Source organism: Engystomops pustulosus, chromosome 6 (assembly GCF_040894005.1).
Source record: "Engystomops pustulosus chromosome 6, aEngPut4.maternal, whole genome shotgun sequence".
NCBI lineage: Eukaryota > Metazoa > Chordata > Amphibia > Anura > Leptodactylidae > Engystomops > Engystomops pustulosus.
This window is the reverse complement of record NC_092416.1, coordinates 20,219,503-20,244,621: the sequence shown is the minus strand read 5'-3', so window position 1 is coordinate 20,244,621 and position 25,119 is coordinate 20,219,503. Positions and strand designations below refer to the sequence as shown.

The following is a 25,119-nucleotide window of genomic DNA, read 5'->3' as shown; positions in this document are numbered from 1 at the left end:
ACAGCTGGTATAACCTGGGGATCTCCTGTATATAATGATATATGTACAGCCGGTATAACCTGGGGATCTCCTGTATATAATGATATATGCACAGCCGGTATAACCTGGGGATCTCTTTGTATATGTCTTAGGGTAACCTGGTCTGTACTATTGCTTCAATTGACCTTGAGTAATGACATTGATGACATATGGCAGTGGTGGCGAACCTATGGCACGGGTGCCAGAGGCGGCACTTGGGGCTCTTTCTGTGGGCACCCGGGCCATCGCCCCAGCACACCAGACATGACTCAAAGAATTTTCCTGTAGTTCCAAGCAACTTGAAAGATGCTGCTTTCAGTCATATTTTAAAGTGACTTACTTGGCTACTTGGGACTGTAGGAAGAGGGAGAATGTGTAGACGGGACGAATTATCTCCAAAGGACCTCCTGCTGGTCCCATGATTATCTGTGTACAGAGGGACAGTAGAAAGAAGCTACAATGATGCAAATTTTCCCTCCTTCTAGGTTGGTGTCCTCAGGAGGCCAGTAAGATTGAACGTTGTTGAAGAAGAGGGAGCAATAACATACTGCTCTAATTTTTGGTTGGCACCTCGCGATAAATGAAGGGGATTTGGGTTTGCAGTTTGGGCACTCGGTCTCGAAAAGGTTCGCCATCACTGACATATGGGGTAGACATGTAAGACTGAATGCTCTTATCTTAGCTGAAGGCTTGCACAGTGGTACGCAGAAGATTATTGCACCCCGGACCCCCTTGCCCACCACCACCCGGGCTCCCGTCTAATGTGGCAGTGACACAGCCTGGGCAGACACTTATCTTCTACTGTGCACCAGGGTTTCCAAGAAGAAGAACACATTGTCAGGGGAGGTAGAAGCCAGAGAAACATCTCAGAAGATCAGATGAGAAGCGGAAGAGTGAAGGTCTGGAGACATCTCTGAATATGATCTGTGGTACCACAACACCCAGCATGGCAGCACAAGGGATGAGTCACATCTTCATAATCCTCCTCCTCTGACATGGACTCAAGACTATGACAAACTGTCTAACACACCATCTTATATACAGACATCACACTTTCCTCACACTGCTGTGCCCTTAGCTCTCTGCCCTTATTATCTGCTCTGAGTTACTGCTGTAGTACTAACCAGAAGCTGGCAGCTATAATAACAGTTATGGAGCTGTGGAACAGAAAGGAGATATATACCTAGTCTCTGCACATGTACATATATACTGGATAATGACAAGGACCAACCTTATGGGACTCACTGAGCACCTGCCCCGGACTATCCCCCCTCCCCAAATAAGTACCTGCTACTGCTCACAGGGGAGGGCTGCTGGAAGCTGGAGTACAGGCTGACCACGAAGTCCTCAGCTCAGCAGCCATAGCGTGGGCTACATCCAACCCCCACGTGCTCCCTCCTTCCTCCTACACAAGAAAGTAGTCCCGGGTCGGGACGAGAGTGAGGGGAGGGGGCGTGCAGCAGTGTCTTCTTACGCTGTGACCAGGCTCATGTGAGTGTCTTGCGTTTGATATATGTATATGTATGTATGTTTACTTGTCCATACATATGTGTAGTGTGTGTGTGTATGTACATCAATATAAACACACTATATACTATGTATCTATACAACCAAGCAAGCATATACACGTGTAGATATGTATATGTACATGTTTATATTTATGTTTGCAGATACATTATGTTTGTATTTATAAAAATATATATGTAATATAATATATAATGCATTTATTATAATATAATATAACCAGCATGTTAGGCCTTGTAGCAAGTTTACACTGTACATCAGGCTGCGTTCACACCTTCCGCTTGGATTATGTTTAGAAACACAATTCAAGCAGAAAGGGGAGGGGCTATGCCCAATCGCATATGGGTTTCCCATTCGCAAGTATTTAGGTGCAAATCTATATGTGATCAGTAACTATTCAAACACGTTGTGTGAATGTGGCCTTATGATGACCTGTCGCCCGGTTTTATTCCACTAAACTACTAGTTCATCTGGTAGGTGGCAACATTTCCTTTCTACTCTTTCTTTTATGTCAAATCTCACCCATTTACCTATAAAAAAAAAGTCAGGAAAATATGACTCTTCTCACCTCATTTTTACATGAGACGAGTCAAATTTAGGGGTAGTCACTCTACAAGCCCCTATCTCATAGAATCTTGAGATTTTTTGGTCATATTAAAGATCCGTATCTAATCTTTAAGACCACACGAGGCTTATGGCTTTGTGATCTACAGAAGCAGCTGAAGACTTAGTTGGAAATGAAAGCTGAAGATAAAGTTCCCGGCTATTTTATTTACCTGCCTGTAAGTCCAGTTCTGTAAAATGCACAGAATCATAAGCTGAAAGAGGATATTTGAAAGATAAGATTGTGATCTTTAGTATGACACCAGCAGCATGTTTCATGGTGCTACAGGAAGGTAGATAGAGTCATCTGAAGTGACACTTCCCCTGCAACCACTAAACTTGACTTATATGATTTGAAATTGGGATGAGAAGAGTCATCTTTTCACATAAAAGAGGGAACTCACCCCCTACCTGATGGCAGTTTACTGGGGTAATGGTAAATCCTGGTGACGGGTTCCCTTTAAAAGTTTTCAGGAATTTAATGGAAAACTAACATCAAATGATTCCAGGTATCACAGTCCGATGCTGACACCCGCTGACAGATTTCTTGGGGTGGGGGTGGGGGCTGGTAGTGATTAGGTGACACGGAATAGAATGCGAGGAGATAGTATCCACTGGCATCAACTGAACGGAAGGTGCTGCCTAATTCTTAGAAGGTCTGAGCTCATGATGTCCCTCTCTCCGTGTCACGTTACATAAAAACAAGGTCACATCAACCCGTGACATCTACACACAGACACAGGGGGCGCCGGCGCTGCTCATTCCCTGCTCACAGATTTACCCCAAACATCCTCCTCATCACACGCAGCGATTAACCTAATTTCCTCCTAAATTCAGACATCTGCGGCCTCCACCAGCACACATAGCTCTGCCATAAAATGGGATTATACATTGTCACGAAGCTGTAAACCGCTCAGAGGGGTCACATGATTCTGGGGACCATGAGAAAATGAATTCTAATTTTGCTTCTCACAGCTGAGGTTCTGTTACATTGTATCCAGTCTACACCTTTCACACCAGTCCTTACTCCAGGTACATGGATGCTCCTTATACATAAGATTGGAGAGATAATTGTGCTGCTGATGGATTTACCTCTTCCCTGGATACAACCACAGCTCACCCAAAAAATCTAATGGAGGGGGCACCATAGCACCATAGCATGTGGAGGCACCAGGCAGTATACTGTGAGAGGGCATTGTAGGGGCATTATCCTGTGTATAGGGGCAGTGAGGGGGCATTATCCTGTGTATAGGGGCAGTGAGGGGCATTATACTGTATGGCAGCGATGGCAAACCTTTTAGACACTGAGTGCCCAAACTACAACCAAAACCTGCATATTTTTGCAAAGTGCCAATGCGACAATTTAAGCAGTAACTTATTACTACCTGCTCTTTCACGGGTTTAAATTGTATAGGCACCTGAGGAAACGAGTACAGTAGAAAGAAGGAGAAGAAGTTTGGATTATCATTGTAGCTTCCTTCTGTGGTTCTGGGTTGCCTGGGACTACAAGAGGCCTTGAGTCCTGTCTGCAAAACTCTACCCTGGAGTGATGGCAAGGGTGCCCACATAGAGGGCTCTGAGTGCCACCTCTGGCACCCGTGCCATAGGTTCGCCACCACTGCTGTATGGGGACACAGAGGGGGGCATTATATTGTATAGGGGCAGTGAGGGGGCATTATACTGTATGGAGGCACTGAGGGGGCATTATACTGTATGGGGACACTGAGGGGCATTATACTTTATGGGGACACTGAGGGGGCATAATACTGTATGTGGGCACTGCTGGGGGGCATTATACTGTATGGGGACACTGAGGGGGCATTATACTACATGAGGGGACTGAGGGGGCATTATATTGTATTGGGGCAGTGAGGGGGCATTATACTGTATGGGGGCAGTGAGGGGCATTATACTGTATGGGGACACTGAGGGGGCATTATACTGTATGGGGACACTGAGGGGGCATTATACTACATGAGGGGACTGAGGGGGCATTATATTGTATTGGGGCAGTGAAGGGGCATTATACTGTATGGGGGCAGTGAGGGGCATTATACTGTATGGGGACACTGTGGGGGCATTATACTATATGGAGGCACTGAGGTGGCATTATACTATATGGAGGCACTGAGAGGGCATTATACTATATGGAGGCACTGAGGGGGCATTATACTATATGGAGGCACTGAGGGGGCATTATACTATATGGGGGCACTGAGCGTGGCATTATACTATATGGAGGCACTGAGGGGGCATTATACTATATGGAGGCACTGAGGGGGCATTATACTATATGGAGGCACTGAGGGGGCATTATACTATATGGAGGCACTGAGGTGGCATTATACTATATGGAGGCACTGAGGGGGCATTATACTATATGAAGGCACTGAGGGGGCATTATACTATATGGGGGCACTGAGCGTGGCATTATACTATATGGAGGCACTGAGGTGGCATTATACTATATGGAGGCACTGAGGTGGCATTATACTATATGGAGGCACTGAGGGGGCATTATACTATATGGGGGCACTGAGCGTGGCATTATACTATATGGAGGCACTGAGGTGGCATTATACTATATGGAGGCACTGAGGGGGCATTATACTATATGGAGGCACTGAGGGGGCATTATACTATATGGAGGCACTGAGGTGGCATTATACTATATGGAGGCACTGAGGTGGCATTATACTATATGGGGGCACTGAGGGCGCATTATACTATATGGAGGCACTGAGGGGGCATTATACTATATGGAGGCACTGAGGGGGCATTATACTATATGGGGGCACTGAGCGTGGCATTATACTATATGGAGGCACTGAGGTGGCATTATACTATATGGAGGCACTGAGGTGGCATTATACTATATGGAGGCACTGAGGGGGCATTATACTATATGGGGGCACTGAGCGTGGCATTATACTATATGGAGGCACCTGGGGGGCATTATACTATATGGAGGCACTGAGGTGGCATTATACTATATGGAGGCACTGAGGGGGCATTATACTATATGGGGGCACTGAGCGTGGCATTATACTATATGGAGGCACTGAGGTGGCATTATACTATATGGAGGCACTGAGCGTGGCATTATACTATATGGAGGCACTGAGGGGGCATTATACTATATGGAGGCACTGAGGGGGCATTATACTATATGGGGGCACTGAGCGTGGCATTATACTATATGGGGGCACTGAGCGTGGCATTATACTATATGGAGGCACTGAGGGGGCATTATACTATATGGAGGCACTGAGGGGCATTATACTATATGGAGGCACTGAGGGGGCATTATACTATATGGGGGCACTGAGCGTGGCATTATACTATATGGAGGCACTGAGGGGGCATTATACTATATGGAGGCACTGAGGGGGCATTATACTATATGGAGGCACTGAGGGGGCATTATACTATATGGGGGCACTGAGCGTGGCATTTTACTATATGGAGGCACTGAGCGTGGCATTATACTATATGGAGGCACTGAGGGGGCATTATACTATATGGAGGCACTGAGCGTGGCATTATACTATATGGGGGCACTGAGGGGGCATTATACTATATGGAGGCACTGAGCGTGGCATTATACTATATGGGGGCACTGAGGGGGCATTATACGATATGGGGGCACTGAGGGGGCATTATACTATATGGAGGCACTGAGCGTGGCATTATACTATATGGAGGCACTGAGGTGGCATTATACTATATGGAGGCACTGAGGGGGCATTATACTATATGGGGGCACTGAGCGTGGCATTATACTATATGGGGGCACTGAGCGTGGCATTATACTATATGGGGGCACTGAGCGTGGCATACTATATGGAGGCACTGAGGGGGCATTATACTATATGGAGGCACTGAGGTGGCATTATACTATATGGAGGCACTGAGCGTGGCATTATACTATATGGGGGCACTGAGGTGGCATTATACTATATGGAGGCACTGAGGGGGCATTATACTATATGGGGGCACTGAGCGTGGCATTATACTATATGGGGGCACTGAGCGTGGCATTATACTATATGGGGGCACTGAGGGGGCATTATACTATATGGAGGCACTGAGGGGGCATTATACTATATGGAGGCACTGAGGGGGCATTATACTATATGGAGGCACTGAGGTGGCATTATACTATATGGAGGCACTGAGCGTGGCATTATACTATATGGGGGCACTGAGGGGGCATTATACTATATGGGGGCACTGAGCATGGCATTATACTATATGGAGGCACTGAGCGTGGCATTATACTATATGGAGGCACTGAGCATGGCATTATACTATATGGAGGCACTGAGGGGGCATTATACTATATGGGGGCACTGAGGGGGCATTATACTATATGGGGGCACTGAGCGTGGCATTATACTATATGGGGGCACTGAGCGTGGCATTATACTGTAAGCAGAGCAGAGATAAGTGGAAGTCCCCGGTGCGGTCCCTGCACCCGCACCCCCTGCAGGGCTGCACCTGTCCCTGCTCCAGGCCCATGGCAGCGATCACTACCCATTCACTGTAATTCTCTGCAGAGCGTTTCTCCGGAGCATTATCCACACTGGGAATGCGGGACGGCTGCCCGGATAATCAGCTTCTGTGGAAACAATGCTGGAAGGTGAGATTAGGCAGGTTTCAGTAATGGCACAGGCTGGGCACGGCGGGGGCACTGGGAATGCAACCATCTGTGTCTGTTTATACATAAACACAGGGACTGGTACATGGAGGAAGCGCTGACTGTCAGCCCATCATACAGGGGGGGGGGGGGGGTTAAGATTTCCATTCAAGGAGGGCAAGCGGCCATATCATAGGGAGGGGGTGGGGTATTTGCGGCTGGCACAGACTTGGCGCACAGGCTTCTTTAGTAGCTGCGGGCGCAGTGCCAGTATCCTCATAAACAAGTTGCGCACAGACTGACACAGACGGGGTGAACCATTAAAGGGGAAGTCAGGCAGATTTTGACACTTTTTTGCCCCTCATCAGTGACTTCTCATATAGAATATTTAAGCAGAGGGGTTTCCGTATGACAGCATCGGGTACTGGGCTCATACATGGACCCCGATAACCCGGGACCACCAAAAGGTTTCACTTCCCTCTCTCCATTGAAGGGGGATCTAGATCTTGTGGAGAGATTTTGATAGTGTCCTGTTTCACCCTTTTTGCCCCTCATTAGTAACCATCTCTTATAGAATGTGTAGGCATAAGGGTTTCCATATGTCAGCATCAGGAACCCATACTGGGCACATACACAGGCTCTGATCCCCTTTGACCCCCTAAATGATTCGACCACCCAACCCGTACCCCATTCATTACCATCGGTCCCCCACACTCATCCCACCAGTCTAGAAATTTTAAGGGGAGTGTGTTTGGTGCGTCACTGTTCCAGCAGACAGATTTGGATCATGTCCTGTTAAACGTTCTTTGCCCCTCATCAGCATCTGTCAGATAGCGAGAGAGGTCACTATCTGATACAGCTTGGGAAGTGAGCACTAAAGTGGGCACAACATTTGTGAATACTGAACCCCCTTGGAGCTCCAATATGGGTGAACCCCCCTAATACTCCTCCATCTACCATCCATATTGGATGGGTCATGATATTGGATGGGTCACTATATTGGATGGGTCACTATATTGGATGGAGCACTATATTGGGTGGGGCACTATATTGGGTGGGGCACTATATTGGGTGGGGCACTATATTGGATGGGGCACTATATTGGATGGAGCACTATATTGGATGGAGCACTATATTGGATGGAGCCCTATATTGGATGGAGCACTATATTGGGTGGGGCACTATATTGGGTGGGGCACTATATTGGATGGGGCACTATATTGGATGGGGCACTATATTGGATGGGGCACTATATTGGATGGGGCACTATATTGGATGGGGCACTATATTGGATGGGGCACTATATTGGAGGGGCACTATATTGGATGGGGCACTATATTGGATGGGGCACTATATTGGATGGGGCACTATATTGGATGGAGCACTATATTGGATGGAGCACTATATTGGATGGGGCACTATATTGGATGGAGCACTATATTGGATGGAGCACTATATTGGATGGAGCACTATATTGGATGGAGCACTATATTGGATGGAGCACTATATTGGATGGGGCACTATATTGGATGGAGCACTATATTGGATGGGTCACTATATTGGGTGGGGCACTATATTGGATGGAGCACTATATTGGATGGGGCACTATATTGGATGGAGCACTATATTGGATGGAGCACTATATTGGATGGAGCACTATATTGGATGGGGCACTATATTGGGAGAGGCACTATATTGGAAGGGGCACTATATTGGATGGAGCACTATATTGGGTGGGCCACTATATTAGATGGGGCACTATATTGGATGGAGCACTATATTGGATGGAGCAATATATTGGATGGAGCCCTATATTGGATGGAGCACTATATTGGGTGGGGCACTATATTGGATGGGGCACTATATTGGATGGGGCACTATATTGGGTGGGGCACTATATTGGATGGGGCACTATATTGGATGGAGCACTATATTGGATGGGGCACTATATTGGATGGGGCACTATATTGAATGGGGCACTATATTGGAGGGGCACTATATTGGAGGGGCACTATATTGGATGGGGCACTATATTGGATGGGGCACTATATTGGATGGGGCACTATATTGGATGGAGCACTATATTGGATGGAGCACTATATTGGGTGGAGCACTATATTGGATGGAGCACTATATTGGGTGGAGCACTATATTGGATGGGGCACTATATTGGATGGAGCACTATATTGGATGGGTCACTATATTGGAAGGGGCACTATATTGGATGGAGCACTATATTGGGAGAGGCACTATATTGGATGGAGCACTATATTGGAAGGGGCACTATATTGGATGGAGCACTATATTGGATGGAGCACTATATTGGATGGAGCACTATATTGGATGGAGCACTATATTGGATGGAGCAGTATATTGGGTGGGGCACTATATTGGATGGAGCACTATATTGGATGGAGCACTATATTGGATGGAGCACTATATTGGATGGAGCACTATATTGGATGGAGCACTATATTGGATGGGGCATTATATTGGATGGGGCACTATATTGGATGGGGCACTATATTGGGTGGGGCACTATATTGGATGGAGCACTATATTGGGTGGGGCACTATATTGGATGGGGCACTATATTGGATGGGGCACTATATTGGATGGAGCACTATATTGGATGGGGCACTATATTGGATGGGGCACTATATTGGATGGGGCACTATATTAGATGGAGCACTATATTGGATGGAGCCCTATATTGGATGGAGCACTATATTGGATGGGGCACTATATTGGATGGGGCATTATATTGGATGGGGCACTATATTGGGTGGGGCACTATATTGGATGGAGCACTATATTGGATGGGGCACTATATTGGATGGGGCACTATATTGGATGGGGCACTGTATTGGATGGGGCACTATATTGGATGGGGCACTATATTGGATGGGGCACTATATTGGATGGAGCACTATATTGGATGGAGCACTATATTGGAGGGGCACTATATTGGATGGAGCACTATATTGGATGGAGCACTATATTGGATGGGGCACTATATTGGGAGAGGCACTATATTGGAAGGGGCACTATATTGGATTGGACACTATATTGGATTGGGCACTATATTGGATTGGGCACTATATTGGATTGGGCACTATATTGGGTGGGCCACTATATTGGATGGGGCACTATATTGGATGGAGCACTATATTGGATGGAGCACTATATTGGATGGAGCACTATATTGGGAGGGGCACTATATTGGGAGAAGCACTATGTTGGTCACATAAATGTCTCCAGATACCTCCAAACCTCTGTAGGGTGGTCTTGTCAAAAGAGTTTTGGAGGGTTCAGTGTTTTAAGGGGAGTGTGTTTGGTGTGTCACTGTTCCAGTAGACAGATTTGGATCATGTCCTGTTAAACGTTCTTTGCCCCTCATCAGCATCTGTCCCTTGTATAGCGTGTAAGCAGAGAGGTCACTATCTGATACAGTTTGGGAAGTGAGGACTAAAGTGGGCACAACATTTGTGTATACTGAACCCCCTTGGAGCTCCAATATGGGTGAACCCCCCTAATACTCCTCCATCTACCATCCATATTGGATGGGGCACTATATTGGAGGGGCACTATATTGGGTGGGCCACTATATTGGATAGGCCACTATATTGGGTGGGGCACTATATTGGGTGGGGCACTATATTGGGTGGGGCACTATATTGGGTGGGGCACTATATTGGATGGAGCATTATATTGGGGGGCACTATATTGGGGGGCACTATATTGGGAGGCACTATATTGGGAGGCACTATATTGGGAGGCACTATATTGGAGGGGCCACTATATTGGATGGGGCACTATATTGGATGGGGCACTATATTGGGTGGAGCACTATATTGGGTGGGCCACTATATTGGATGGAGCACTATATTGGGTGGGCCACTATATTGGATGGGGCACTATATTGGGTGGGCCACTATATTGGATGGGTCACTATATTGGATGGGTCACTATATTGGATGGGTCACTATATTGGATGGGGCACTATATTGGATGGAGCACTATATTGGATGGAGCACTATATTGGATGGGTCACTATATTGGATGGGGCACTATATTGGATGGAGAACTATATTGGATGGGTCACTATATTGGATGGGTCACTATATTGGATGGGTCACTATATTGGGTGGGCCACTATATTGGGTGGGCCACTATATTGGATGGGTCACTATATTGGGTGGAGCACTATATTGGGTGGAGCACTATATTGGGTGGGCCACTATATTGGAGGGGCACTATAGTGGATGGGGCACTATATTGGGTGGGGCACTATATTGGATGGAGCACTATATTGGATGGAGCACTATATTGGATGGGGCACTATATTGGATGGGGCACTATATTGGATGGAGCACTATATTGGATGGAGCACTATATTGGATGGGGCACTATATTGGATGGGGCACTATATTGGATGGGGCACTATATTGGATGGGGCACTATATTGGATGGGGCACTATATTGGATGGGGCACTATATTAGATGGGGCACTATATTAGATGGGGCACTATATTGGATGGGGCACTATATTGGATGGGGCACTATATTGGATGGGGCACTATATTGGATGGAGCACTATATTGGATGGGTCACTATATTGGATGGGCCACTATATTGGATGGGGCACTATATTGGATGGGGCACTATATTGGATGGAGCACTATATTGGGTGGAGCACTATATTGGGTGGGGCACTATATTGGATGGAGCACTATATTGGGTGGAGCACTATATTGGGTGGAGCACTATATTGGATGGGTCACTATATTGGATGGGTCACTATATTGGATGGGTCACTATATTGGGTGGGCCACTATATTGGATGGAGCACTATATTGGAGGGGCACTATATTGGATGGGCCACTATATTGGAGGGGCACTATATTGGATGGGGCACTATATTGGATGGGGCACTATATTGGATGGGGCACTATATTGGATGGGGCACTATATTGGATTGGGGCACTATATTGGATGGAGCACTATATTGTATGGGGCACTATATTGGATGGAGCACTATATTGGATGGAGCACTATATTGGGAGGGGCACTATATTGGGAGGGGCACTATATTGGGAGAAGCACTATGTTGGTCACATAAATGTCTCCAGATACCTCCAAACCTCTGTAGGGTGGTCTTGTCAAAAGAGTTTTGGAGGGTTCAGTGTTTTAAGGGGAGTGTGTTTGGTGTGTCACTGTTCCAGCAGACAGATTTGGATCATGTCCTGTTAAACGTTCTTTGCCCCTCATCAGCATCTGTCCCTTGTATAGCGTGTAAGCAGAGAGGTCACCATCTGATACAGTTTGGGAAGTGAGGACTAAAGGGGGCACAACATTTGTGTATACTGAACCCCCTTGGAGCTCCAATATGGGTGAACCCCCCTAATACTCCTCCATCTACCATCCATATTGGATGGGTCACTATATTGGATGGAGCACTATATTGGATGGAGCACTATATTGGATGGAGCACTATATTGGGTGGGTCACTATATTGGATGGGGCACTATATTGGATGGGGCACTATATTGGATGGGGCACTATATTGGATGGGGCACTATATTGGATGGAGCACTATATTGGATGGAGCACTATATTGGATGGGGCACTATATTGGATGGAGCACTAAATTGGATGGAGCACTATATTGGATGGGGCACTATATTGGATGGGGCACTATATTGGATGGGGCACTATATTGGATGGGGCACTATATTGGATGGGGCACTATATTGGATGGAGCACTATATTGGATGGAGCACTATATTGGATGGAGCACTATATTGGATGGGGCACTATATTGGATGGAGCACTATATTGGATGGGGCACTATATTGGATGGAGCACTAAATTGGATGGGGCACTATATTGGATGGGGCACTATATTGGATGGGGCACTATATTGGATGGGGCACTATATTAGATGGGGCACTATATTAGATGGGGCACTATATTGGATGGGGCACTATATTGGATGGGGCACTATATTAGATGGGGCACTATATTAGATGGAGCACTATATTGGATGGAGCACTATATTGGATGGAGCACTATATTGGATGGAGCACTATATTGGATGGGGCACTATATTGGGAGAGGCACTATATTGGAAGGGGCACTATATTGGATTGGACACTATATTGGATGGAGCACTATATTGGATGGAGCACTATATTGGATGGAGCACTATATTGGATGGAGCACTATATTGGGTGGGGCACTATATTGGATGGAGCACTATATTGGATGGAGCACTATATTGGATGGGCCATTATATTGGATGGGGCACTATATTGGATGGAGCACTATATTGGATGGGGCACTATATTGGATGGGTCACTATATTGGATGGGGCACTATATTGGATGGGGCACTATATTGGATGGAGCACTATATTGGATGGAGCACTATATTGGGTGGGGCACTATATTGGATGGGGCACTATATTGGATGGAGCAGTATATTGGATGGAGCAGTATATTGGATGGAGCACTATATTGGGTGGGCCACTATATTGGGTGGGCCACTATATTGGAGGGGCACTATATTGGGTGGGCCACTATATTGGGTGGGCCACTATATTGGGTGGGCCACTATATTGGATGGAGCACTATATTGGGAGAGGCACTATATTGGATGGGGCACTATATTGGATGGGGCACTATATTGGATGGAGCACTATATTGGATGGAGCACTATATTGGATGGAGCACTATATTGGAGGGGCACTATATTGGATGGGGCACTATATTGGATGGGGCACTATATTGGATGGGGCACTATATTGGATGGGGCACTATATTGGATGGGGCACTATATTGGATGGGGCACTATATTGGATGGGGCACTATATTGGATGGAGCACTATATTGGAGGGGCACTATATTGGATGGGGCACTATATTGGATGGGGCACTATATTGGATGGGGCACTATATTGGATGGAGCACTATATTGGGAGGGGCACTATATTGGGAGAAGCACTATGTTGGTCACATAAATGTCTCCAGATACCTCCAAACCTCTGTAGGGTGGTCTTGTCAAAAGAGTTTTGGAGGGTTCAGTGTTTTAAGGGGAGTGTGTTTGGTTCTGTCACTGTTCCAGTAGACAGATTTGGATCATGTCCTGTTAAACGTTCTTTGCCCCTCATCAGCATCTGTCCCTTGTATAGCGTGTAAGCAGAGAGGTCACTATCTGATACAGTTTGGGAAGTGAGGACTAAAGTGGGCACAACATTTGTGTATACTAAACCCCCTTGGAGCTCCAATATGGGTGAACCCCCCTAATACTCCTCCATCTACCATCCATATTGGATGGGGCACTATATTGGAGGGGCACTATATTGGGTGGGCCACTATATTGGGTGGGGCACTATATTGGGTGGGGCACTATATTGGGTGGGGCACTATATTGGGTGGGGCACTATATTGGATGGAGCACTATATTGGGGGGCACTATATTGGGGGGCACTATATTGGGAGGCACTATATTGGGAGGCACTATATTGGAGGGGCCACTATATTGGATGGGGCACTATATTGGATGGGGCACTATATTGGGTGGGCCACTATATTGGATGGAGCACTATATTGGGTGGAGCACTATATTGGGTGGGCCACTATATTGGATGGGGCACTATATTGGGTGGGCCACTATATTGGATGGGGCACTATATTGGATGGGGCACTATATTGGATGGGGCACTATATTGGATGGGGCACTATATTGGGTGGGCACTATATTGGGTGGGCCACTATATTGGGTGGGGCACTATATTGGATGGGGCACTATATTGGGTGGGGCACTATATTGGATGGGGCACTATATTGGATGGGGCACTATATTGGATGGGGCACTATATTGGGTGGGCACTATATTGGGTGGGCCACTATATTGGGTGGGCCACTATATTGGGTGGGGCACTATATTGGGTGGGGCACTATATTGGGTGGGGCACTATATTGGATGGAGCACTATATTGGATGGAGCACTATATTGGATGGAGCACTATATTGGATGGGGCACTATATTGGATGGGGCACTATATTGGATGGGGCACTATATTGGGAGGCACTATATTGGAGGTGCCACTATATTGGATGGGGCACTATATTGGGTGGAGCACTATATTGGGTGGGCCACTATATTGGATGGAGCACTATATTGGGTGGGCCACTATATTGGATGGGGCACTATATTGGGTGGGCCACTATATTGGATGGGGCACTATATTGGATGGGGCACTATATTGGATGGGGCACTATATTGGATGGGGCACTATATTGGGTGGGCACTATATTGGGTGGGCCATTATATTGGGTGGGCCACTATATTGGAGGGGCACTATATTGGGTGGGCCACTATATTGGGTGGGGCACTATATTGGGTGGGGCACTATATTGGGTGGGGCACTATATTGGATGGAGCACTATATTGGGGGGCACTATATTGGGGGGCACTATATTGGGGGGCACTATATTGGGAGGCACTATATTGGGAGGCACTATATTGGAGGGGCCACTATATTGGATGGGGCACTATATTGGATGGGGCACTATATTGGGTGGGCCACTATATTGGATGGAGCACTATATTGGGTGGAGCACTATATTGGGTGGGCCACTATATTGGATGGGGCACTATATTGGGTGGGCCACTATATTGGATGGGGCACTATATTGGATGGGGCACTATATTGGATGGGGCACTATATTGGATGGGGCACTATATTGGGTGGGGCACTATATTGGGTGGGCCACTATATTGGGTGGGCCACTATATTGGATGGGGCACTATATTGGGTGGGGCACTATATTGGATGGGGCACTATATTGGATGGGGCACTATATTGGATGGAGCACTATATTGGATGGGGCACTATATTGGATGGGGCACTATATTGGGTGGGCACTATATTGGGTGGGCCACTATATTGGGTGGGCCACTATATTGGGTGGGGCACTATATTGGGTGGGGCACTATATTGGATGGGGCACTATATTGGATGGAGCACTATATTGGATGGAGCACTATATTGGATGGAGCACTATATTGGATGGGGCACTATATTGGATGGGGCACTATATTGGATGGGGCACTATATTGGGAGGCACTATATTGGAGGGGCCACTATATTGGATGGGGCACTATATTGGGTGGAGCACTATATTGGGTGGGCCACTATATTGGATGGAGCACTATATTGGGTGGGCCACTATATTGGATGGGGCACTATATTGGGTGGGCCACTATATTGGATGGGGCACTATATTGGATGGGGCACTATATTGGATGGGGCACTATATTGGGTGGGCACTATATTGGGTGGGCCACTATATTGGGTGGGCCACTATATTGGGTGGGCCACTATATTGGATGGGGCACTATATTGGGTGGGCCACTATATTGGATGGGGCACTATATTGGATGGGGCACTATATTGGATGGAGCACTATATTGGATGGGGCACTATATTGGATGGGGCACTATATTGGGTGGGCACTATATTGGGTGGGCCACTATATTGTGTGGGCCACTATATTGGGTGGGCCACTATATTGGGTGGGCCACTATATTGGGTGGGCCACTATATTGGATGGAGCACTATATTGGATGGAGCACTATATTGGATGGGGCACTATATTGGATGGGGCACTATATTGGATGGGGCACTATATTGGATGGGGCACTATATTGGATGGGGCACTATATTGGATGGAGCACTATATTGGATGGGGCACTATATTGGGTGGGCCACTATATTGGATGGGGCACTATATTGGATGGGGCACTATATTGGATGGGGCACTATATTGGATGGGGCACTATATTGGGTGGGGCACTATATTGAGTGGGCCACTATATTGGATGGGGCACTATATTGGATGGAGCACTATATTGGATGGGGCACTATATTGGATGGGTCACTATATTGGATGGGGCACTATATTGGATGGGGCACTATATTGGATGGGGCACTATATTGGGTGGGCCACTATATTGGATGGGGCACTATATTGGGTGGGCCACTATATTGGATGGGGCACTATATTGGATGGGGCACTATATTGGGGGGCACTATATTGGGAGAAGCACTATGTTGATCACATATATGTCTCCAGATACCTCCAAACCTCTGTAGGGTGGTCTTGTCAAAAGAGTTTTGGAGGGTTCCGTGTGTATCTGACAGCTACAGGTATATTGTATCAGGATCTAGAGAGTAAATGGACTATTGAGTACACACAGTCACATCTTGTTTCATACTCTAGTCACATCCAAATCTGCATTCAGAATTGGGGTCAGTTTCTTGTTACCAGGAAGCGACACATTGTGGAAACTTCGATTAGTCAATGAACAGGAAGCCGCAATTTGTATCCAGGGGAAACCAGAAGAAATTTGACTGCTGCTTTGGATGTGACTGGAGTGTAAACAGTAATGTGTGAATGTGTTGTTCCTTTGTATCTGTTCCTGGGGCGTGTGACGCGGTGGCATTGTGTGTGGCCGTGCTTTCCATTGTTTCTACGTCTTGACCTTGTCAAGTGTGACCCGCAAGAACCTTATTTATAGATTGGTAACTTTGTAGACCATTGTGTCCCCGGCAGCTCGCTGCAGCTCTCATAGTCCCAGAGCAGGTCCATGTGATACAATGTGGATACATGTTGTTGGCTTTGTCCCTCTGACAGTTCTGGCGGTCTCCCTGTCCACTAGTGATCTGATCAGAATTTTATATTATCGGCATTACAAGGACATGGGATATGTATCCTCCAAAGCAAAACATCTGCCCCCCCCTGCTATGTATGATACCACTACACTAACATAGAATGACAGCGCCACCTGGTGGTGATCAGAGACTAGCAGGCACAAAACCTAAGCAGGAAAGAATAAATCCTGGCGTCATTTAGATTCTCTGCTGGTCTATGGCAGGAAGGGGGTTACTGTTAGATTTCCTTCTGGCCCCTGGTAGTGCAAGGGTTACTAGTATCTTTTCTGCTTCTACTGCAGTCAAAAGGTTTAGTGAAAGGAGCAGTGAAGGGGTTAATTTTAGATTTGTCAGATAAGGGGTCAATTTGATTGTCTAGGACCCTGTGCTTCTTCTAGGGCAGTGATGGCGAACCTTTTAGAGACCGAGTGCCCAAACTACAACAAAGACACCGCTTATTTATCGCAAAGCGCCAACACAGAAATTTGATTTGTGATTTATACTCCCTTCTCTGTCACAGTTTTCATTGATACCAGCCCCTGAGGACACCAATAAAGCAGAAAATAGTCCCAGGTAGAGCTGTCACTTTAATATAGCTCTGTGCACAGCAAGTCCTGGGCTGTCTGGGACTGCAGGAAGACACCTGGAGTCATCTCTGGTGATGGCCTGAGTGCCCACAGAAAGGGCTCTGAGTGCCACATCTGGCACCCGTGCCATAGGTTAGCCATCACTGTTCTAGGGTAATGATAAGGTTCACCGTACATTGATTTTTTGGGGGAAACTACAACTCCCAGCATGTCGTCCCAGTCCTGCAGCTTTAGTCCCTTTAAGTCATTGTCTGCTTTACCTCCGGAGAATACTCACCTTGACCTCGCTCAAATGTTGTTACAGTGTATCAGTGAAGAAAATTTTCTTTCACCTTAACACAGCTGATGCAGTAATCGGTTTACATTGTAGGGTTGAATGCTGATTTGTTATTAGCTGCACTGATACATTGTAACAAAATATCAGCGGTGAGTAGTATGCTGTTAGGTAGAGTTCAGTATTCTATACTTAATGACTAGTGGAACTAGTGGAATTTGTGTAGATTGTTATCACATGGATGTGAGAATTTCATGCAGTGCTGCAGTATCAATGTATGAACACCAGGGGGCAGCACAACTGCATTGAGAAGACTTGTCGTACAGGCTGAGCAGAGTTATGATATACATAAGAATCCACTTTAAAGTACATGATGATCATAGATAATGTGCCCCTCCCCCCAGCCCGGTCTATGGTAGCTCCAACATCGGCTTGTATTGTGTGGGGGCTATTCCCAAAATGCAGTGATGGTTCAGTAACGAGGGTCCTGGGTTTGTAGAAAATTGGCTACAAGTTTTCTATCTCCTTCTCTCCTTCCAGTTTGAAAAGTTTCTTCCAATATTTTACATTTTCCCCAGACAGGTATAGAGGCTGATTTTATATTCCCTGCTGGTATATTGAAGTGAAAAGTTCTATATTCCCTGCTGGTCTATGGTAGTAAAAGTGTTAATTTTCACATTCCCTATTGGTCTCTAGTGGTGAAGTGGTTAATTTTACATTCCCTGCTGGTTTATGATGGTGAAGTAGGTAATTCTATATTCCCTGTTGGCCTATGATGGGGAAGTGGATAATGTGTTATTCCCCGATGGTCTATAGTAGCGACATTTTTAAATTTTGTGCTGGTCTCTCGTAATTAAGTGGTTAATTTTTCCTCTTCTGCCGGTCCATTGTATAGGAGGGGTTGATTGTTAATTCCTCCCCCACAGCAGGTACAGAGTAGTGAAGAGGTTCAATCTGCAGCCACCACTAGAGGGAGCTTATGAGCTGACTGCATACTCTCATCCACCTATGAACATACAGATGAAGCAGTCATTTTGGGGGAGTGTTTTATATTATGGGCCTAATTGACCAAACCAAGGGACCTCTTTATTTCCACTAAACCCGCTTTTCCCATATGATCTATAGGGGATTCTGCCCCCCCCCTTATTTCTGTATCATTTCCCCACACCACATTATTATAACATCAGAAAGGTACAACTTATCCGACCTCCTGACCGGCAAGGGATTCAGACGTTACAATATGTATTTATGCATCATCCATCCATACATTGTATACCTACACATCATCCATACATTGTATCCCTACACGTCATCCATACATTGTATCCCTACACGTCATCCATACATTGTATCCCTACACGTCATCCATACATTGTATCCCTACACGTCATCCATACATTGTATCCCTACACGTCATCCATACATTGTACCCCTACACGTCATCCATACATTGTACACCTACACGTCATCCATACATTGTACACCTACACGTCATCCATACATTGTACACCTACACGTCATCCATACATTGTATACCTACACGTCATCCATACATTGTATCATACACGTCATCCATACATTGTATCATACACATCATCCATACATTGTATACCTACATGTCATCCATACATTGTATACCTACACGTCATCCATACATTGTATACCTACACGTCATCCATACGTTGTATACCTACACGTCATCCATACATTGTATCATACACGTCATCCATACATTGTATCATACACATCATCCATACATTGTATACCTACATGTCATCCATACATTGTATACCTACACGTCATCCATACATTGTATACCTACACATCATCCATACATTGTATACCTACACATCATCCATACATTGTATACCTACACGTCATCCATACATTGTATACCTACACGTCATCCATACATTATATGACTATACATAAATGATAATATACATGATACATCCTGTGCCCTCTGTGTGCCCTCTCCTTTATGATGCCGCCATTGCCCAGATACAATGCAGTGATACCGATCCTCTCTTGGCATCAGGCTGGCTCGTGCTTGATGCTGAGTCGGCATTTCCCGCTCGCTGTCTGACTAATGAAGATCTCCCCATCAGCGGCTCAGAGAATATTCCCAGCAATGAAGCTGCCAGCGGGCGACATGGGCAGCGCCGGGCACAAGATATCTGTATTAGCTGTCAGACATGGCAGCTGCAAGGATACCAGACATAATACGGGACCCCACAAGCTACATGTGTGTCAGGAGGGCGCCAACAAGCACAACGGGAATATATAACTAAACCTCCCCACCCCAGGACTGTGACCCTTTACTTCAATCTACCATACCACACAATGGCCTCCTCCCTTCTAAAAATCAACTTTTACAATTATTCTAACGATGCCCCTTCTTATGGTAACTTCACAGGCTGTTACTCTGTCTCCCCCCCTTGCTCCCTCAGCACTCCTGCTGTCTCTGCTTGCTGTAATTTCACTTCAGCTAAGGACGTTTCAGCACACAGTGTTGGGGGGGGGGGGTACTCTTGCTCAGTGTAACGGCCTTTGAAGCTACACCACAGATGGACTGGCTGATTAGCATAATTTAAAAGTTGGATTTTAGATGTAAGGAGACCATGGATAACACATATAAGATGATACCACGCTCACAACCCCCAGCCGCCCCCGGTCTTCCTCCAGCTCTAAGGACAAGGTCAGGATTTCAAGGTTTGTCCCTGAAAATGTCCTGGATTTCACAGCTGCAGATTTATTGGTTCTTCTCATGACTCTAATTCTGCACAATTTCCACTTATTATTAACCCCTCCCCTTCCTCACACATTCCTCCATACAGCAGGTGGTGCTGTGCTCCTCTGTGTAGAGATATCAATCTTGGGCTCTCTAGACCACCTACAGGATGGAAGGAGGAACTACAACCATCAAAATAAATGTAATTGAAGCAGAACTTCATCACTCACCATCCTCCTCCTCCTCCTTCTTTCCTACTCAGCCATTTCTTCAGCAGACCTCGGCGCCTCTTTGGTGAGGCACTTGGCGTGGAGCAGTTTGACCAGGCGTCATCCTCGCTGGATGGAGTCACCTCTATAGCGGGGGGCTTCAGGTTTTTCCCTTTGACCACCGTCGCCTCTGTCTCGCTCCCACCGCACAGCTCCGGGGACCACTGCCCCTTCTTCAGTTTTAGTCGTCGTCTCCTGGCACTTGGTGTTGAAGAACATGACCACAACTCCGGAGGCTTCAGCTGTCTAAAGGTCTCCATGATGGACCAGGGACTACCATGTCCAGGTTGCAAGGTCCTGGTGCACTTCCTTGACCATGCTGGCAAAGTTTTTGGTATTCCTGGTAATTATCTTATGTCTAATGTTTGGGTTTTCCAAGACTTTGGCTCAGAAGGCTCCAGCCCGGCTTCATACGTGGATGTTCTCTCTTCACCCTCTCCGTCCCCTAATGAAGCTTTAATGTGCAGTCACTGGATCTGAAGAGCGGAGGTTCAATACTGTGGAGAAGACGAGGTGCGGCAGAGACGTCTGCTGCTCTCCTAGGCAATTACTTTAACACGTCTTAATTAACGTAAGTGCAAAAGATCTCCTTGGTCAAAGCTCCTTGCCGTCCCCTGCAGCTGATTCTACAAAGAAGCCGAATCCAGAGGTAATGCGACATAATCGGGAGGTCACCCGCCTCCCCAAAGGACAGTCCTGAGGTCAGACGATCCGGCTCAATTTATAGATTTCCCAATCTATACATTTCCCGTCCATCACGTGCCTTTACCAGCAGTCGCCTGACGCTGAGGTCAATCATTGGATTTGTGATCCCTGAAGTTCAAGGGTCTGACGGCGCCGTCCTTCAATGCCGCTTCCCTGCGGATAACCCGATTTATCTGCGGGAAGACACAGGCATGAATTATTAATACGGGATATACAACCATAAGGGACGTGTTATAGACTGAGGATTGGACGGAAACTTGAGGCTTGAGTATTTTCCACATTATAACTTAAAACTGTTCAGTAAGTACCTATTACAATGGAATGAATTTGGGTACAGGATCTGCGTAAAGGACCCAAAGGTCCTTTGCACCAATGGAATGATAATTGGCAGTGAAGCTTGTGGAGTAGGACTATAAACGCAAGGTAGGGGCAATAACAACTTAACAGGAACATTTCCATTAAAGTAACCCAAACTACCTAAACATATCTTTGAAAACTGCTATTATACTGCAATACAACTATCCCTATATTGTTCATGTCCATTCCTGTTCCACGGTCCATTCCTTAACTAACGATCAACGTCTTTCTTTTGAGTCCGGCATATTTGTGTCCTTCCTGCTCATTCTTTCAGGAATGAGAGAGATGTTGGATGTGTGACTTGCTGAAGAGAATTCCTGCAGGAGGGGTGAATGAGGGTATCTCATTCCTGAGGGAATAAGCTCGAGTTGCGGCTGAGCAGGAAAGACATGAATATGCCAGACTCGGCTCAAAGGAAAGACGTTGATCAGACTCATAAGAGGTCATGTGTATGGATAGTGCGTCAACTTTACGAACGAACTGTGGAGCTTTAGAGGCATGGAAAGGAACAATATAGGGATAGTTGCTCCACAACAAACGAACGATACCAGCGCTTCAGGAGATTTGAAGATGCAAAAATAATTCTTTATTCCATTAAAATCTCAAACATGGCAAAAGGCACAAAAGTGTGGTGTACCAGGATACGACCTACGCGTTTCGTTAGTTTAGAGCTTAGTCATGGTCGAGCGAAACGCGTAGGTCGTATCCTGGTACACCACACTTTTGTGCCTTTTGCCATGTTTGAGATCTATCGTTTGTTGTGGAGTTTCTGCCCGGACTCCGTGGGGTTTACTGTTGTTCCGTGCGCTGGGAGTGAAACAGGCTGGAATTCGGGACTTTGTTAGGGATAGTTTCTGTATAATATCAGTTTCCAAAGATGTGTTTAGTTTGTGTGGGTTAGTTCATTCTGACAGGTTCCTATTAAGGGAATGAAATATGCAGTATTATAATATTATACAGTGAGGTAGTCTCATATTTTTAGGAACGCGGTTACTCCACACGTAGCACCACAACAACAGATTTTCTTGTCAATGAGGATAAGAACCCTTCGTGGACTGTAAACCAAGTACACGCCTTTCCTTGGGTTGTGGTGACCCCCTACTAAAAAACGCCCCCGATGCCTACTATTGAAGACCAATCAATTTCAGTGCTTAACATCATCAAGAGCAGCATGATGTGGAGGCCCCTCTAACCGCCATATAAACTGCATAGTCTTCCTTTATGTATGGCCCAGTGAATGTTTTACAGGTTCATATGTGGGTTGGGGTGACAATACAGTTAGGAAAGCCCCTTAAACATATGACAGATTTCTTAAATCAGAATTTGGAATTCGGAAGTAGAAAAAACTGACCTGTTTTCTTTCCGACAGCGCCACCTTGGAGCACAGGTTGTGTCTGGTATTGCAATTTTTCTCTATTAAGGCCAATGAGACCAAGTTAATACTAGACACAACGGGGCTCATTTACTTACCCGGTCCTGTCGCGATCCCGCGGTGCGTTGTCCGACGTGGATTCGGGTTCTGCTAGGTCCGTGCTCCCGATATCCAGCAGGTGTCGCTACTGCGCTGAGGTCCGCTGGAGTTCACCTGCTTCTTCCTGGTGCATGTGAGTGCTGATCTTGCGACACATTTCGGTTTTTAAATTCTGAGTTTTTTCCAAATCCGACGGTTTGTCCCGAAAGCCGGCGTGATTGTGCCAAAATTCGATCGCGTGCGCCAAAGTCCTGGCAGAATTTGGCACAAAACGGAAAACGCTGTTTTGAGAATAGGTCACCATGTTTTTTTTAATAATACTGGACAAATCTCTAAAATAACCCGCCCCCCCCTCCTCCCCTGGTAAGAAAAACGCGGTAATGAAGTCGTTTCAGATGGTTATTTATAGAAAGTCATTGGACTGACTTATCTGCAGATCCTTCTCCTCCAGAGAAAATGTAATGAATGAGAACAAGATCTGCGACGAGGGAAGAGTTTAATTAACCGCCATAAATATTCCCACGTATCCCGCATAAGGGGAGGGGCTTATGTAGGTGGCCATATTCCAGAAAAGACGACTCATAGATAATTATGGTGCATGATGCCAGAGCCTGTACAGGATTATACAGGACAGGAGAAGTGGTACTGTGCACTGTCCATATATATATAGAGGACAGGAGAAGTGGTACTGTGCACTGTCCATATATATACAGGACAGGAGAAGTGGTACTGTGCACTGTCCATATATATACAGGACAGGAGAAGTGGTACTGTGCACTGTCCATATATATACAGGACAGGAGAAGTGGTACTGTGCACTGTCCGTATATATACAGGACAGGAGAAGTAGTACTGTGCACTGTCCATATATACAGGACAGGAGAAGTGGTACTGTGCACTGTCCATATATATACAGGACAGGAGAAGTGGTACTGTGCACTGTGCATATATATACAGGACAGGAGAAGTGGTACTGTGCACTGTCCATATATATACAGGACAGGAGAAGTGGTACTGTGCACTGTCCATATATATACAGGACAGGAGAAGTGGTACTGTGCACTGTACATATATATATACAGGACAGGAGAAGTGGTACTGTGCACTGTACATATATATATACAGGACAGGAGAAGTGGTACTGTGCACTGTCCATATATATACAGGACAGGAGAAGTGGTACTGTGTACTGTCCATATATATACAGGACAGGAGAAGTAGT

General features: G+C 46.1%; 1 protein-coding gene across 4 annotated transcripts in view; it reads right to left on the bottom strand.

Moving 5' to 3' along the window:
* Window positions 1-25,119, bottom strand: part of GRAMD1A (GRAM domain containing 1A) — a 104,888-nt gene that overhangs the window by 64,026 nt on the left and 15,743 nt on the right. For 3 of the 4 annotated variants that reach the window (XM_072155080.1, XM_072155079.1, XM_072155081.1), the window contains exon 2: window positions 21,326-22,242. In XM_072155080.1, the coding sequence (XP_072011181.1) occupies window positions 21,326-21,624 (299 nt within the window). In that variant the 5' untranslated portion in view covers window positions 21,625-22,242. Of the gene's footprint in view, window positions 1-1,305; window positions 1,452-21,325; window positions 22,243-25,119 lie in introns of those variants that run through there. The other variant, XM_072155086.1, reaches the window with a different exon arrangement.